General features: G+C 39.8%; 1 protein-coding gene across 2 annotated transcripts in view; it reads right to left on the bottom strand.

Annotated features, from left to right (window-relative positions):
• esama (endothelial cell adhesion molecule a) overlaps positions 1–13430 on the bottom strand; it is a 69443-nt gene extending 56013 nt beyond the window's left edge. The window contains exons 1-2 of one of the 2 annotated variants that reach the window (XM_017684214.2): positions 13174–13430; positions 12914–13089 (exon numbers count right to left, since the gene is read on the bottom strand). In XM_017684214.2, coding sequence (XP_017539703.1) covers positions 12914–12983 — 70 coding nt within the window. In that variant the 5' untranslated portion in view covers positions 12984–13089; positions 13174–13430. Of the gene's footprint in view, positions 1–12913 lie in introns of both variants that reach the window. The other variant, XM_017684213.2, reaches the window with a different exon arrangement.
• Between the last annotated feature and the right edge of the window lie 3639 nt (positions 13431–17069).

Below are 17069 nucleotides of genomic sequence, written 5' to 3'. Positions count from 1 at the left end.
GGCAACACTGTTAAGCACTACTTCTAGTTGTAAAAGGCAAAGGCAAAGTGTTGAATATAACAGTCTGGATGTGAAATTGTTAAATCTGTTTATAAAATGTCAACTAACTACATATCACCATAGACAAAAAAACAAGTCTCACCATTTTTTTCATTTCAGTTTTTCTACATTGTTTGAGCACAGCTGCCCTTTACATTTATTTCACAATAAACAGACCAACAGAAATTCTAAAAGTACTTGGAATAATATATATATATATATATATAAAATAAAAGAAATATATATACACACACATATCTTGTAAAAAATATTTTTGAGCTATGAGTGAGTATTCTGATGCTGGATCAACCGAGGCATTAATGTGATCCAACTAATGTAAATACATCTGCGCAAAATAATCTAGGCCAATCTCTTTATCCATGTCACATCAAAGGTTTAGCAATATGTTTTAATATTAATTGCAAGACATGTCATAATGCACAATATGTAGCTAAAATAATTGCAATACATGACTTAATATAATGCAGACTTAATAAGCACTGGTAAAGGTGCTGGATGAGTCTCAGTGACTCACCGGCTCTAAGAGATTACCCGGGATTTCAGCCGTGGTCAGTCTAGCATCACATATTCCTCACAAGCTCTGGCACCGTGCCCAGATTACTGCTGACCCAAGACACACCAGCATTCCAGGGTTCATAGGATCATAGGTTTGAATTTCTGTATAAGCCTGAATTACGCCCAGAACTCTAATGCGTATCTAGAGATTTTTACACTGCATATCAAAATGTCTTTCCCCCAGTGTTTTAATAGTCCTCAGATATACACATACTGCCACTTCAAGAGACAAATCTACCCTGTTCACACATGTACTTTTACAGTAAAATGTAAATTTGTGTTAATCATCTTCTAGCCCTTTGCGCTAAGCCCATCTTTGGTCAACAGGACCAAAGCTGGCTGGAAATTTGGATGATTCTCAACTCGGCCTGTCACAGTCATTAAATTTTAGCTGATGATAAACTGCCATGTTAATAATGTCGATTAACAATTTTGTCTTTTTTTGTTCTTGTATGCTACAGTACAGGCGTGTAGCAGAGAAACTTTCTGATCTGTATGGAGCACCAAATAGCCTACTCAACTATGATACCATGAAGTATAAATAATGCTCTATGCTGTATATTTGAATTACTTGGACACATTAAATTAATATTATCTTTAATTACCCTTCGTGCAAGTTTATTTGAACAAAAGGGTTCCACATTTTTAAATGCGGTTCTGTGGTGTTCTGTTTGTAATCACTTGTAAGACGGCTACACTAAGAAGCAGAACCTGGGTTATTTTTCGAAGCAAATGTCAAACATGTCAACATTAATGAAACTGGTTAGATAAGAGTCTGAAAATCAACAAGGGAGATGATTTCAAGTCAGTGGTGGATTTATCTGATATTTCCTGACGGAGGGGAAAAGCCTACATCGGTAACCAGCTAGCTAACTAGAGTGGTCAGATGAGAGGAGGCTAAAGGCTGACCTGTTGTTTTGCTGCTGAATTGGTTATTCTGAGTACATTCTCTCTTCCCCTTAACAGCTCCTCCCTTCCATCACCGTTCTTTAACTGTTTTGCAAAGTTGTGGGAACAAAAATTGTAACGCTGTAGGGTAGCAGACTAACTAAGCTAGGCTGCCACCTAGTTCTATTGCACGTCTCTGATTTAATACTGTTTATTCTGTGTATACCGTGGGGAGAGGGAGGGCATTAATGGACGTAACTGCACTGTGCTCTAGTTTAGTTCATCTTTAGTGCAGCTGGCCTGGATGCTCCCACTGACAGGTCAGACTAATGACTGGAAAACCTCCTGGTACTCTTGATGGGAAGTCCGAGCCTGTTGCTGTGAGCCCCCCTCCACTACGGGCCCCAGAAATTAACATAGTAACTTTCTGCCTGCCAAACATTTAACCTGATATATTGACGATTTTTAAATTTTATTTTGGAAAATCATACAGGGCGCAGATACTCCATTTAAAAGGCGAGAAGAGAAATAATACAGGGTCTGTCTCAGTGTTGATGTTTGTTCATTAAAATAAAGTAATCAACTTTTAAAGAATATTTTAAAATTGTACTTGATAAGGCTTTACTGTCTGTTCTGAAGTGCCTATATAATCTATTGTCAGTAGGCATGTGACGATACACTCAGCTCACGAGACGAGACGAGATATTGGTTTCACGAGAACGAGACGAGACGAGATTTTAAGAAAACTAAAGGAGTCGCCGAAATCCTTGATTTTCTACCACAGAAAATGGCCTCATATCTGCTGCGATGAAAACACCAATGTCTCTAGTGATTGCTGTGGCTCTGACGCTTGACTGTGGAAGTTGAGGTCCGAATGTGTTTGTCAGCGTTGTCTGGCTTGTTTTCTTCACAGGTGCAGTTGTTGATTTGAGTACTGTGCTGTGGTGGTGCTGTAAATGTCTCTGCATCGTGCTCGTATTAGCCGCGGTGTACGGCACTGTTTTCATACAATGTTTGCATATGGTCCGTGTCTTATCAGTCACTCTCTTGCCATTTATCATTTCCGCCGGGTACCCAAAATGCTGCCAAACAAACGATTTGAAAGTGGCGGGGGCATCTTCAATAGTAATACCTGTATTTTCCGACGTCATTCTGGCTGCTTGCTGGATCACAAATCCCGCGCGACGAGAAATATCGCTGAGATACATCTCGCGAGATCTCGTGACACGAGATCTCGTCACACCCCTAATTGTCAGATGATGAACGCTCAAAACTTTTTGTTGCAAGACAGAACTTAAAAGAAGAATAAAAAGATTTGCATGAACTCAACTTGTGGCTTCTCATCTTTTATTTTGTTTAATAATTTTTCACTGGCAACTTTTTAAAAACTATTTTTTCACCCCGATATGCGAAAGACTTTTGGATATGACTGTGATTGTGAAAATGAAAAAACTGTTCAAAGCAATTTGCCTTATCTTAAATAATTGCAGTTGGTTCGAATAATTGTGATTGGATGATTATGCAATAACTCTAACAGGTCCATGCTCCACCCAGAAGTGACACTGTGGTGTTTAAAAACTCCAGCGACAGTTTGATGCACTTGTACCAGCACAAAATATACTACCTTGCCACTAACATGTCACCGCTGTGCTGAGACTAGCTCACCACCTAAATAATATCTGGTCTTTTGGTGGTCCCTTTCCATGGATAGATGAAGTAGACAGTGACTAACAAATGCAGCAGATATTCTGTGATCGTAAACCGACAAAGCGCACCAAAACTGTTTCTGCCAAAATTGACAATTAATGTAGCTGCAATGTAGGTGTAATAATAAACTGAAAATTCAGTGTATATCGTGTCAGTGTCTGTCTTTAAGGGTCGACTGCGATGTTGCTACAGCATCTGTCAGCCATGTGTTGGCTGATGACCTGCGGGTTACTTCAGCTCACAGATTGCAAACACCAGTCAGCAAGACTCTCTCTCCCCCTTTCTTTCTTTATCTGTCTCTCATTTTCTCATTCTCACTCTCTCTCTCTCTCCCTCTCAGAGCTGGCTTCAGTACAGAAGAGTGGAGGCATCAGCACATTGTCATAAAAAACTACAAGACAGCACAGCATGTCACCACACATACAGACACCAATTAATACAGCAACTGACGTAAAGTCCTCTAAGGCAAAGGATGATTCAAATGGGACATGCTTGACCATGCATTATGGAGAAAGTGCATAGTTAGCGTAAAACACATAGAGTAGTAGTTCTGCTACACTGTGACTGTGTGTAATTGGCATCTCATCTCTGGCAGACATAGAAACTCTCAGGAACTCCAATTACTTCAAATTACTTGAATTTCAAGATTCAAGAGTTTTATTGACATATACACAGCAGAACAGGCAGTTCCACTGTACAGTGACATTCTAACTTTGCTCTTCCTCCATTCACCAAATATAATCTTAATATGATCTTAGAAGAAAATAAAAAAAAACAGAAAAAATAAGAATCCATCCATCCATCCATCCATTTTCTAAGCCGCTTCTCCGTCAGGGTCGCGGGGGGATGCTGGAGCCTATCCCAGCAGTCTTCGGGCGGAAGGCAGGATACACCCTGGACAGGCCGCCAGTCCATCACAGGGCAGACAGACAGACACAGACAGTCACTCACACACTCACACCTAGGGGTAATTCAGCATGTCCAATTGGCCTGACTGCATGTCTTTGGACTGTGGGAGGAAACCGGAGAACCCGGAGGAAACCCACGCAGACACGGGGAGAACATGCAAACTCCACACAGAGAGAAAAAATAAGAATAACACTAAAAACAATAGTAAAAAGTACAGTTACATGTGCAAATTTGAAAGTAAATTAAAATTACATGAGCATATGTGCAAGTATGCAGAGCAGCTGTTCATAAAGTGCATGCTGCAAGTTTGTTTTGCCAACAAGAAGGCACAATGCCGGTGTCAAGGAAACTTTGGGAAACAAGTGGAGAAGAAAAACATTTGCTATAAATGTTCTTTCATAATTACTTGGTCAGGAGTCCAAAGTTTTATTTTAGCATGTCACTGTTGTCAGAAGAAAACCTTGTATCTCCAAAATGGCAACTTTACAGGAGAAGGAAAAAAACATTATTTTTAATGTAAGTCAACGGAAACGGACATTTTTCCAAGTCATTTTGGGCCGTTTCTTTTGGTCCATTCTTCATGAAATTTACAAACAATGTAAAAGACAAATGGCATTTTCAAATTATGCCAAAAACTGGAGACACAAAGTTTTCTTCCAACATCAGCGATATGTACTGTAACATACAGTAAAAGGCAAGATGTCAGAGATTACTTTTTTCTGTCAAAATGGCTATTAAGCACAACTACTTCATTTTACAGCATTAGGAAAAAACAGACAACATAATTAACAGAAAATTACATAGAAGCCAGAATAACCAAAAAAAATTTTTAGTACTTAATGTGTCTTTGTTACAGCATAATTTTTATTATGGAAACTTGCTTTGATTTTTTCAAAGAAACTGAATATCCAGATATTTTTTCATTTCATCCATATTTTATAGTGAAGTCATAAAGGTTGCTTGCATTTTCTGCTGCTCATGATCTACGTAATCCCAAACACATCCAATCTCACAACAGAGTTTGTAGATGAAGCACAGATCAGCCAGTTTTGGTCAAAATAATGCAGGCCGTCTTCAACCATGCCATAAGGTTTATTAAATCTTGATTCAGATTGCCAAGCCGCGATTACAAAACAATTCTCAATGCATCTCAATTTCAGCCCAAGTCAGCTGTGTTAAATCTTATCCTGAAGGTGCCAGTGTGCCTGTAGGTTTTCATTCCAAAGACGCAGGAGCACACCTAATTCCACTTGTTTAATCAATTGGTCAGTCTTCAAACAACTGATCATGTGAGCTCCTACTTTGTTGAAATGAAAATCTGCAGCCACACCAGCCTGCTGCAGTTAAGACTGGACACTTCTGGCCCAAGTTATTTTTCTCTATTTACCATTAACAATATATTTAAACAATATATTGAATTTCAATATAGCCTACATTCAACACATCTATGGGGCGGTTTCATCTAATAGGTTTAAACAAAAATGTGAAAAAATGTCAAGTAAAACTGTTTACTTTGTATGCTACAGTTTAACTGTTAATCTGGTCTAACTATAAATATTACTGGATTAGCCGTTTAGGAACCTGCTGAAGAGGTTTTTAAATAATGGCATGCATTAATGTGTGGCCATGTTTACTACTGTTTTGGGCCTTTTATTTCAAAAACATGGAATTGGCACCACTTTTTGACTACAAACAGGCATGCATTAGGGAGATTTTTCCATTTCTTTCCTTCTCCAAACAGAACTATGCTAAAGTGTCATATTTTATGAAGTCTGGCTGCATGTGAGAGTATTTTACAGTAGAGAAATGCAGTGGCAGTGTAAAAATCTAATTATGATGTTTTGTGAATCAGTTCATTTACGCACACCTATTTAACAGGGTGTTTTTAATATATTGCAAGCTACACCATAATATGCAGCAATATAATCACAATATGATATTCTGTCCATATATTGCAGTCACCGCTTCATGATTTTATTGTTTAGTTCACTGTTTAAAAATGGAAGAAGAAAACTATTTTTAAAAAAAAAAGACGTGTGTATATGTGTGTTCATAGTCCAGGAAGAGTGTTGGGAAAGTAGCCCACTAGTTTTCTCATGACCCCTAACCCATACTGAGCATGTTCCTCTAGGGACAGACAGCAGAGAGAGAGGGACAGACAGCGAGAGCGAGAGCGAGAGCGAGAGAGAGAGAGAGAGAGAGAGAGAGAGAGAGAGAGAGAGAGAGTTCTCACACATACGTACACGAAACATCCTGTCAGTGGACTTAGACACTCCTTCTCCCGCAACATGACACAGGGAACGCTCTAGGCCCCCGAAACGACATCGACATTACACACACCATCAGCATCATCAAGCCTGTGCCGCACAGTCAGACAGAACTAACTCATGTGGCCTGAAGTCAAACAGTATCACAGTTCAGGAATGCTCAAGGTCTATATATGAACTCTAAAAAGAAAGGATGCTGATCCAAGACCAGTCCTTACCCTTCACAAAATGACTGCAGTTATACGCTCACTCAGTGTGATACATATGAAACCCAAGGTCAATTTATCTTTGACCTCAGATCCTCGATCAAGCCTTTGACTCTGAGACAGCAAATTAATTTTCAGCTTAATTTTAGAACTCCAATCACACCACCAGTCAGAAGTTTGGACATACAGCAACATACAGTAGGATAGCTATTATCAATAGTTTATGTTTTAGAGTAACAGTAAAGGCACACTTTTTGGATCACTTTATATTTAATAGAAATTAGTCCCCCTTTGCCTTGATATGGCATTTTCTAAAGCAACTTCTTCCAATAGGATCAAAGACGATACACATATACTAAGACCTTGTTTTATACACATATGTCGACGCTGTAGGAACAAAATCTCAGTACAAAAAAAGTCCAAAATAACAACTTACTATTTTTTTCACAATGTCATTATTTATAGTCATCTTACAAACAAATGTGCCTTTAAACATTAATCATTAGATCAAAATGTTAAGATTGTGAAAAATGCATATTCAGTTAGATGTGTCCAAACTTTTGACTGGTAGGGTACATTGGATTCAAGTGTTCTTTCTAAATTCATTTTATCTAATGTCTATAAACCAATTTTTATAATATATATATATATATATATATATATATATAAACATAAATGGAAATATAAAATGTCCATCAAAAACATTCATTCTGATGCCATTTTGTTCATTTGATGTTCCCAGGCGGCCAATAAGGGCTTTTGCTCAAAACCATGTCATATCATAAATACTGACAGAGCAACATGAAGGATTACAACAGTCAGCGATGTTCATTTCGATAGAGGTTTAAAAATACCCAAGCCACCTGGCTCCAACAAAACACCCCGAGTGTTTCTGCTTTTCTATATTCCAATAGGCTCGGCAGCTTCACTGTTGGAACTGTAAAAGTCCCAAAGCGAAACCAACAGCCACCAACTGCAGTCATGGCCTGGATTCCTAATACAGGGTCTGGCCTTGGGCAAGCATCCAGTTAATATTATCTTAAGAAATGAGTAATTATAGATAAGGAGAGGCTGGTACGGGTCTGAGGGAGTGCATTCCAGGCCCTCCCACAGCAGACAGTTTGGTATTTTGGGACACATGACTGACAAAGTCACAATATATTGAGACAAACTGCAAAATGAAATTGTTCTGAAAAGAGCATGGCAGTTATCTTGATAAAGAAGCAGTGAAGAAACTGACCACTTTGAAACGACAACAGAACAAGGGAATATTAAAATCTGGAAAAATCAATCTGTGAATAGTCATCAGACTAAGCAGGGATGGGACAGTTATAGGCTTTTAAGTCCACCTAAAATTAAAATTGAGATTTTAATGCCTTGCTAATTCATGTCCCTTCAGCTATAAGAGACAATTCATCATATACCATCACATTACAGCCAACGTTCCCATATACAGCATTATGATGAAACACCAGAGATTCAGTAGAAGCTCATCAATGATAGCTGTGATGAAATAGTCATTTGTGATTTTAAAACTTTTTTTAAATTAATGATTAACAATTTTAATGATAATATCGTAAAACACAATATCATGATGAGAAAGTTTCATATCATCCCATCCCTAGGACCAAGTATTTGAATGTTATAGATAACTGCAGGACAGTGGTACTGCAGCTTCTTAAAAGCCTTAACGTATGAAGCAAACTTGACAGATCGAGTTAAGAACAGGAGCCTTGCACTAGGACCAGCTTGGCTGTAAGCTCATGCTGACTGTAACCAGAACAAACAAATTCTGAACCTCAGTCAGCATTCTCATCTTCAAACATTCTACCTTATATATGGGATTATAAAACTGGCGCTGACCTTCACCAGTGGTTCTGATCTTGACAACTTGTGGAAAAGTTCAGTGTCTGTAGTGAGAGACTAATCGTGAGTCCACCGCTAGATAAGGTTTGTTTAGCACCATGAATGCAAATAGTATATGAGATAACACAAAGCATGTTACTTTTCCTTATCAGGCGTACACACACACACACACACACACACACACACACACACACACACACTACACACACACTACACACACACTACACACACACATCTCTATTCAGTGAGCTACCTTGAGAATGGCCGCACCTTGAATTTATCATCCATCTGTCTACATATATTACCAAAACAATTTCATATTCTTCATACACAGTGTGAGATCATTTATAGGCCTTTTAAATCTTGTTAAAGGAATATTCCAGCATTTTTAGTCTAACCTCTAACTGTTGTGACTGTACTAAGTAAAAGGAAAAGTGTTAAAACTATTGTCAATGGTAATCAACCATAAATGCTGTGATGCAACAGAATACAAGTATTGGGAATATATAGTCACAGAAATGAAGTGTCTGTTAAGGCAGTATTCAGAATAGTTACTTTCTAAAGCTTTAGGAGAACACTTTGAGGATACTTTCCCACTACATGTTAAAAATATATACCACCTTTAAAAGAAACACACTCAATGATTGTTTACTAAAGAGAAATGGCATCAATTTTCAAAATGTCTATATGATTGAAAGGTTAAGATGCAAACAAATACATTTCAAGTGGTTTGCTGTGAAGCGCTCCACTCCAGGGAAGCTCTTCAAGGCAGAATTACTTACAATGGTGATGATAAGAACCTGATGTCTGAAGAGTTTAACCGCCTTTAAAAGCTACATCACAAAAAAAACCCTAAAATTGATTACAAAAGCACTGACTGATGCCCAAGACATTGTCAGTCAAAGGTTTGGAAACAGCAACCTACAGTAATATAACTAAACAATCAAAACAATTACATATGGAATTATTCAGACACCAAAACAGTGCTAAACAACTACATTCCTTTTTTTTTTATTATTTTAGAAATTAGCCCCTTTGCCGTGATATGGCTTTACACACTCTTGGCATTTCCTAAAGCAACTTCTTCCAGTAGGACTGAGGAAAATACACATATGCTAAGACCTATACTTATATATTCCATTGCTGTAGGAATAAAATCTCCATCCAAAAAATAAGTCCAAAACCATAACTTACTCTCTGCATGATGTGTTTTTCATTTCGATGTAAGAAATAGTCCATAAGCATCAATGTCATTATTGATTTGAATTCAAACATTAGTCTTTAGATCAGAATGTCTAAGATTGTGAAAAATGCATATTCAGTCAGGTGTGTCCAAACCTTTTAATGGCAGGGGAGTTTGGTCTTAACCGCTTTGTAAAAATAAATTTTATGGCAGACAGTTACATGGGGGGACCCTGGAAGGCAAAAGAGTTCTCAATGAAAATATTTTTCTTTTGAGATTTTTACCATCATCAACTTTACATGTAAAAACTCAAGAAGTCAAGTGTAGGTTCACTGGTTATGTTGGATACTAAATAAAATGTGGGCGTTGTGACCCTTGGTTCTTATCACCACCACTGAAAAAACATTTAACTAGTTAAGTTTCTCTAAAATGGAACATTTAACATCAAACCACTTTCAATGACACTGCTCACATCTTGGTAACAGAGTCAACACTTTGAACAAGTTGGTGGAATTCTCCTTTAACTATTTTAAAATCAGTGTGTGTATAGACGTTTTCTAAAGAAGAACTCAAATACTGCATTTACATTTTCAGCATTTGGCTGACGCTCTCATCCAGAGCGACTTACAACTTGATCATTTTTTACACAGGTAGGTGAAGGTAGTGTTAGGAGTTTTGCCCAAGGACTCTTATTGGTATAGCGTAAGGTGTTCACTCAGGCAGGGGATTGAACCTCAGTCTACAGCGTAGAAGGCAGAGGTGTTAACCACTACACTACACCAACCACTTTATAAACACCTGTTCCTCCTAAAGCCTGAGTAGACTGATAAATCAATATTGTGATCCAGTTATTAATCTCAGCTTTACTAAACTCACTTGTGACATGATTCTGATGAGAGTCTGCTCAGTAGTGAACATGATCATGAGTGATAGCTTAGCATCAGCATTGTACTGAACTCCTGAATGCATTTTATGGCAAGTTACAAATACATCATTAACCCTTATGTGGTGCTGATGTGGTCTGCTGGATCAATACTTATTAATTAACTGCTTATTAATACATCCACAACAATTTATGCAAAAATACCAGATGTTTAAAATATAACAAGTGGCCAGCGTTGGGTTCTCCTTTAGCAGCTGTAGCCAGTCAGCAGCCTATCCATGAGGTCCCCCCCAACACACATATTGTAACAGCAGGCCATGTAGGAGGAGAACAGAGTGAATGACATAGCACCTCCACACTTTTACTCCTCTCAGGTTCAGCCCAACACCACATGTGTAATTTAAATGGGGGGGGCTGTTGTTGAGAACTTTGCAACTTCGGTTTAAATTAAAATGTAAACAAAAGAATTACAGGAAGAAACCTGCCAATCAGTAACAGCAAGGAACTGTGTGAATGTACTGAAAATTACAACAGCATCGTTTTCTCATGTGCAGATTGCAGAGATTAAGCTGAACAATTAAAAGCAACTTCTTATTATGTGTGTAATAAATAAGGCGTCAGCTGCCTTATTGAAACTGTTCTGACGAAAAAACTGAAATGATGCTCTAAAAGAAACGCGACAAGAAGCGAGCTTTCCCCACCTCTCTGAGCTACTGAAAAGCCATTACTTCATCTCGTAATCAAAAATAGCCAGCCATTTTTCCACCAATTTCCTGCACCGCTACATTCATCACGGCAAGGCTCTGCTGCCTTCCCCCTGCTTCACAAAACACTATTCTCTCGTGTTTCCTCTGCAATAACAGCAGAGTACACAGGAGGACACACCTGCAGGTTTCAGTGTGCGTCAGTGCACAACTGCAGCCAAAGTTAGACCTTTAGATACAACTTACCACCTACTAAACACTCAACATTCAATGCGTTTGAGCCCAGAAGAATGAACAATAGCCACTCAATTGCACTGTAATGACTCTCAGCAGCTTCAAATGGTAGTGCACTGTGTTATGTCCTTCAGGCAGGCTCTGTAGATGACTTCTTAAGCAGTTCTTTCCCACACCGTCATGAAACCTAGTATGATATAGTGCTTTGGTCATTTGTACATTGGCGTGTTTTGGAAACAGGCTTCCCATGAGGGCGCCTACAGCTCAGGTGGCCATACACTGTCAGACAAGTGAGCTCAGAGAGTGACACAGTTCTCTCATGCATAGGAAAACACACACATGTGTAATACTTTCGTGTGCGTGTGAAAAAGCACAGCTTGGAAAGACCCCATTTACATGGTCATCTCAAGTCATACTTCAATGCACCCATTTAAAAAGTGCTTCTTCAAGGGTTCTTCAGTAAACGGCAAAGTAATGGCAACACACACAGAGCCGTAAACACTGAAAGTGCCTTTTGAGTGCGTAAATGGTTCTTTGTATGGTTTTTCTCTATGACAGAAAACCTGATGCACATGCAAACATGATGAAAAACGGTTCTACGCAGCACTAAAACAGGGTTCCGCTGTTGTTACAAGTCATAGAACCCTGTCTGCCACAATACAGAACCTTTTTCATCAAGGGTGTATCTCTAAATGTCACTCATAACAAAAGGGGAGTTTTCATGTGACTGAAAGATCCACTACACACTTAAAAAGAAGGTTCTTTGAGGGTTCTTTAGTAAAGGAAACAGCAATGTAATGTCAATATGCATAGAGCCGTGAACAATGAAAGTACCTTTCGAATGCGTAAATGGTTCTCCGTATGGTTTTTCTCTATGACGGAAAACCTGATGTACATGTAAACATGATGAAAAAGGGTTCTATGGGTTCCGGCATTGTTACACGTCATAGAACCTTTTCTGGTGCAACACAAGATCCACTACACACTTCTTCAAGGGTTCTTTAGTCAAGGCAATGGCACTGTTCAGTTCAGAACCACGAGTTTGATATAGAACCACCTCATTCTTAAATGGTTCTTTGCGTGGTGAAATGGCATTTTAGCTGTGTTTTATGTGGTTCTGTACAGAACCCTATGGAAAATTGTTCTATGTTGCACCAAAAAGGCTTCGTCCCAACTCAATTCAAAACATTACCACACAAAAGCCTACCTGGTTTGAGAATAAATGAGGGAAAGAGCAGGTGTTCTGAAATTTTCTCCTAAAAACACCGCCTTGCACTTCACAACTTAATCACTGTGGATGTTTATTCGTCATTCTGAAACTTACTAATATGCTAATATGCTGCTCCAGTAAAATACGACCCACTTAATCACTAAAATAGCAGAAGCCTACTGAAGATACTCGGTACAAAGGCAGGCTTGAAAGTAGTAAACAGTGCTCTCTGCTAACCTACCTGAGAAAAGCCACAGAAACGTGAAAGCTGGCAGCAAGGTGCCAAGTTTCTCTCCGACTCGGAGCTCCATTCCTCAGCATACGAAGCCTGTCCGCTCTCCTCTCTTCTCTCGCTTCTGACTCCTCACGTTTCCTCTTAGTCCTCTGAAAGACTCCCGTTATCTACACACGCACCGCCTGTGGCGAAGGCAGAGCCGGTTAGCGGCGTCTTTCAAGTGCTCTTTCCCTACAAACACGACCCTCTTCAAAAAGCGCACTGACCCTCAGCGCTGGAAACGACTCGGGACTCACGCTCGACTCCTTGGTCCACACAGCGAGACGGAAACTTCTCGAAGTGCCATGGACTTAAAGTGAGCGAGTTTTTTCAGGTTGCACTTCGACCTCGTGCTGAGCTCTGTGCGAGGTGAGCGGAGCTGGAGCGACCACAGCGACTCGCTCTGCTCGGTACAGTTAGACTGAGCTGGCTGTTGCACCTGCAACAGAAACGCCCCCCCTCCCCTCTACAATAGGTGACACGTCACCGCCTCTTCTACAGGTGAATATGGCCTGCGCGCTCACCCCACCACCACCTGTATTCACACAAGCCCCGCCCCTCTGCGCTATGATTGGCGGGCTGCTCGTGAGTTTGAACTACTAACACCGAAAACGGGTGGGGAAAAAAAAATCACATACACAAGGGGCGCCTCAATTATACATACCTCACAGCTCTAGAATTAAAGCCTGCAGTCCATTGTTTCTCTGCACACACTGTTCATCCCTTTTCACCTTCTTCAGTGGTCAGGACCACCACAGAGCAGGTATTATTTGGGTGGTGGGGTGTTAGTGTGTGTCGTGCTGGTGCAAGTGGATCAGATCAGACACAGCAGTGTTGCTGGAGTTTTCAAACACTGCGTCCACTCACTCACCAGTCTAATAGACGCTCCTGCCTTGTCCGTCCACCTTGTAGACGTTAAATCAGATCTGAGCTGCATCCTTTGTGTAGGTCATACTCTCGTCCTTTATCAGTGGTCACGCTGTTGGCTGGATGTTTTTGGTTGGTGGACTATTCTCAGTCCAGCAGTGACACTGAGGTGTTTAAAAACTCCAGCAGCCCTGCTGTGTCTGATCCACTCGTACCAGCGTAACACACACTAACACACCACCACCATGTCAGTGTCATTGCAGTGTTGAGAATGATACGCCACCCAAATAATACCTCATTTTATAGCTCTATTCCAGACATTTTGCCCAAAAAAGGAAGATGTTTTCAGATGGACACTGAAAAACAAAACCTTTAGGCCTATATGCTATAAATAATGATGTATTATGACGGAAATAGTAGGAGTTATAATAGTAATCATAATAATGGTATAATAATATTATATAGTATAATAATCATAATAACTCAAATGAAATCATAATGGTGATTGGTTACTGTAGTGGTTAACACATCTGCCTTCTATGCTATAGATTGGGGTTCAATTTCCACCTGGGCAAACACCCTACACTATACCAATAATAGTCCTTGGGCAAGACTCCTAACACTGCCTTGGCCTACCTGTGTAAAATGATCAAATTGTAAGTCGCTCTGGATAAGAGCTTTAGCCAAATGCCATAAATGTAAATAATAACAATAATATAGCTGAAAATAACCTAACATTAATAATGGTGATTTTATTGTCAAGAATAATAGTGTTACTTCTACTACTACTACTACTTCTACGACTACTACTACTACTACTACTACTACTACTACTTCTACTACTTCTACTTCTACTACTACTACTACTACTACTTCTACTACTACTACTTCTACTACTACTACTCCTACTACTACTTCTACTACTTCTACTACTACTTCTACTACTACTACTACTACTACTTCTACTTCTACTACTACTACTACTACTACTTCTACTACTACTACTATTACTACTACTACTACTAATAATAATAATAATAATAACAATGAGACTGTTCGCTGCAAACTCTAGGCCTATTTCTGAGCCTGTTTTTAGTCAACCTCTGCTCTGCTTTCAGAAATCTTGACAGTGAGGATCAACACTTTGATGCTCTGTCCCTGCGCTCCTGTCACCGACTACACAAGCTCCAGAGCGGAAAACCTGGTACTGCACACTTTAGTGTTTTCTCCATTCTATCACACCTGGCTGAACCCATCCGCTCATCACAGAACCCTTCCCTGAGGGTTAAAGCAGGGAGAGTAGTGAAATATACATTGCAGAGACGCTCCAGCAGCGAGACTGGAAAATACTGAGCTAATAAAGCAGACGAGGGGGCGGGGCTTATGGCTGCGCGCCTCTTCATTGGCTGCGGAGCCGTACACTCGGTCGGCTGTGTTTTCAGTCCTCCGCCCCCAGGCTGGTTGGTTCCCATGGAAACAGCGCTGAGGCTGATGCGGTGTGATTCGGCCGGTTATTAGCGGCGGATGAGCTCCGTCTTGCGATTAATACCTCGAGCTTTTCAGCTCGTGTCTGCAATGTAGGCTACTCACTTCCTCAGGAGCAGCTCACGAAAACACGAAGAGCGAGCCGAGAGTGACAGGAAAGCAATATGTGGGTGAAAATGTGCCTCCGGGTCCGGCTTATGTTCACCAGAAAATTGTGTGAGGCTTCACACAGCTTCCACACAGCGGGAGACTCGCGCTGACAGGGAGGTGCCAAGTAACAACTTAATAACGGATAAGTGCAGCGGTGGGTAGAGTATCCTAGAACATATAACCGATTCTCTCCGAATTTCCTCTTGGAAAAAAGTAGTAAATAAGGACTCAACCGGAAGAAAAGGCAACTAGCGAAAATCGAGGCGCTGAACCAACAGAATTAAACACTGAACAACAAAAAAGTGATGAACTGAGTAAGAAGTAAATGCCTTTCCTCATAAAAATAGTGCATTTGTGAACATATTATCATCTGACAATACACAGAAGGGTCAGTCGGCTATGTACTTTACACCGGATTATACATTAGTTCCGGTCACGCAAGCTGATTGGTTGAGAAGCGTTCTAATTTCTGCTATTTCGCCATAACATGACGTTTTTTCACACTGTATCACTCCGCTGAGATGCCGTTGCTAAGCAACGACTCTGACAGCTGTAGGAGACGCTCAAGCCATTTGAACGTTTTCACTTCTTACTTTGATCACAAACAGAAAACGGACACTTTCAAGATCACATTTGACCGACAGCCGATTTGGTCCGACTCTGAAGATGAGACGACGCTAAATTCCCAAACTGTCCGTCAGTCTGTCTGGAGCTGGAGAACAAACTGCCGGCTGAGCAGCGAGTGGGCGGAGCTCCTTACTCTGACATAGCAACAAGCTGCTCGTTAAGGAGCTATAATTTGGCGGAAGGAACTGAATATTAAAACATATGAAATGCCATATTTATGGCTCAGTTTATTAATTTCTTACTTAACTGTTTTATAAATGCCGAATAACATCGCAGCTGTGACGACGAACTCCGTGTTCTGTTGCTTAAATAGCAGCTGCTAGTAAAGGTCACTATAGGTAGAGGTTATGCAGTTACATGTATATTTCTACTGAATTAAATGTTGATGGATCTGTATTTTCCCAATTTTCAAATGATATTTTTTACCAATCCTGAAGCACGTTTGTGATGAAATACATTTTTTTACTTTTAATTATTATTTCTTTGTTATTAATTGCTTTTTTGTGTGTTTATGATGCTACATTGGCAACAGCTTCTGTACTGCTTTGTATTTGGTCACACATTTGACTGTTGGGCTTTACCATTTTATTTTAGACCAAAAGAATCAATAAAACAGAAGAATAGAACTTAAAAACTTCATTTTTTTACGCTGGCAGATGCTGGATTTATTACAAAGGTCCAGCGCAATGCTGTAAGTAACGCAGCACGTAAGTAGTTTATTGAGCTCGTACTTTTGTACTTCTGCTCAATTAAGTTGTTCTGGAAAGGTACTTTCACTGAAGTAACAATACTTTTACTTACTCGGTTTAGGCTACACTCTTAGAAAAGATGGTTCTCAAAGGTTCTTTAGTAAAGAAGAAGCTTCTATAAAGAACCTTTGAACACTCAAAGAACTCTTTGCATGATTAAATGGTTCTCTGCATCATGAAGGATTAATGAAGAATTGATGGAGAATGTGTTGATGTTTCTACACAGAACCTTTTCGCTAAGGGTT

This window comes from Pygocentrus nattereri, chromosome 18 (genome assembly GCF_015220715.1).
Source record: "Pygocentrus nattereri isolate fPygNat1 chromosome 18, fPygNat1.pri, whole genome shotgun sequence".
Lineage (NCBI taxonomy): Eukaryota > Metazoa > Chordata > Actinopteri > Characiformes > Serrasalmidae > Pygocentrus > Pygocentrus nattereri.
This window is presented reverse-complemented; position numbering and strand designations above follow the sequence as displayed.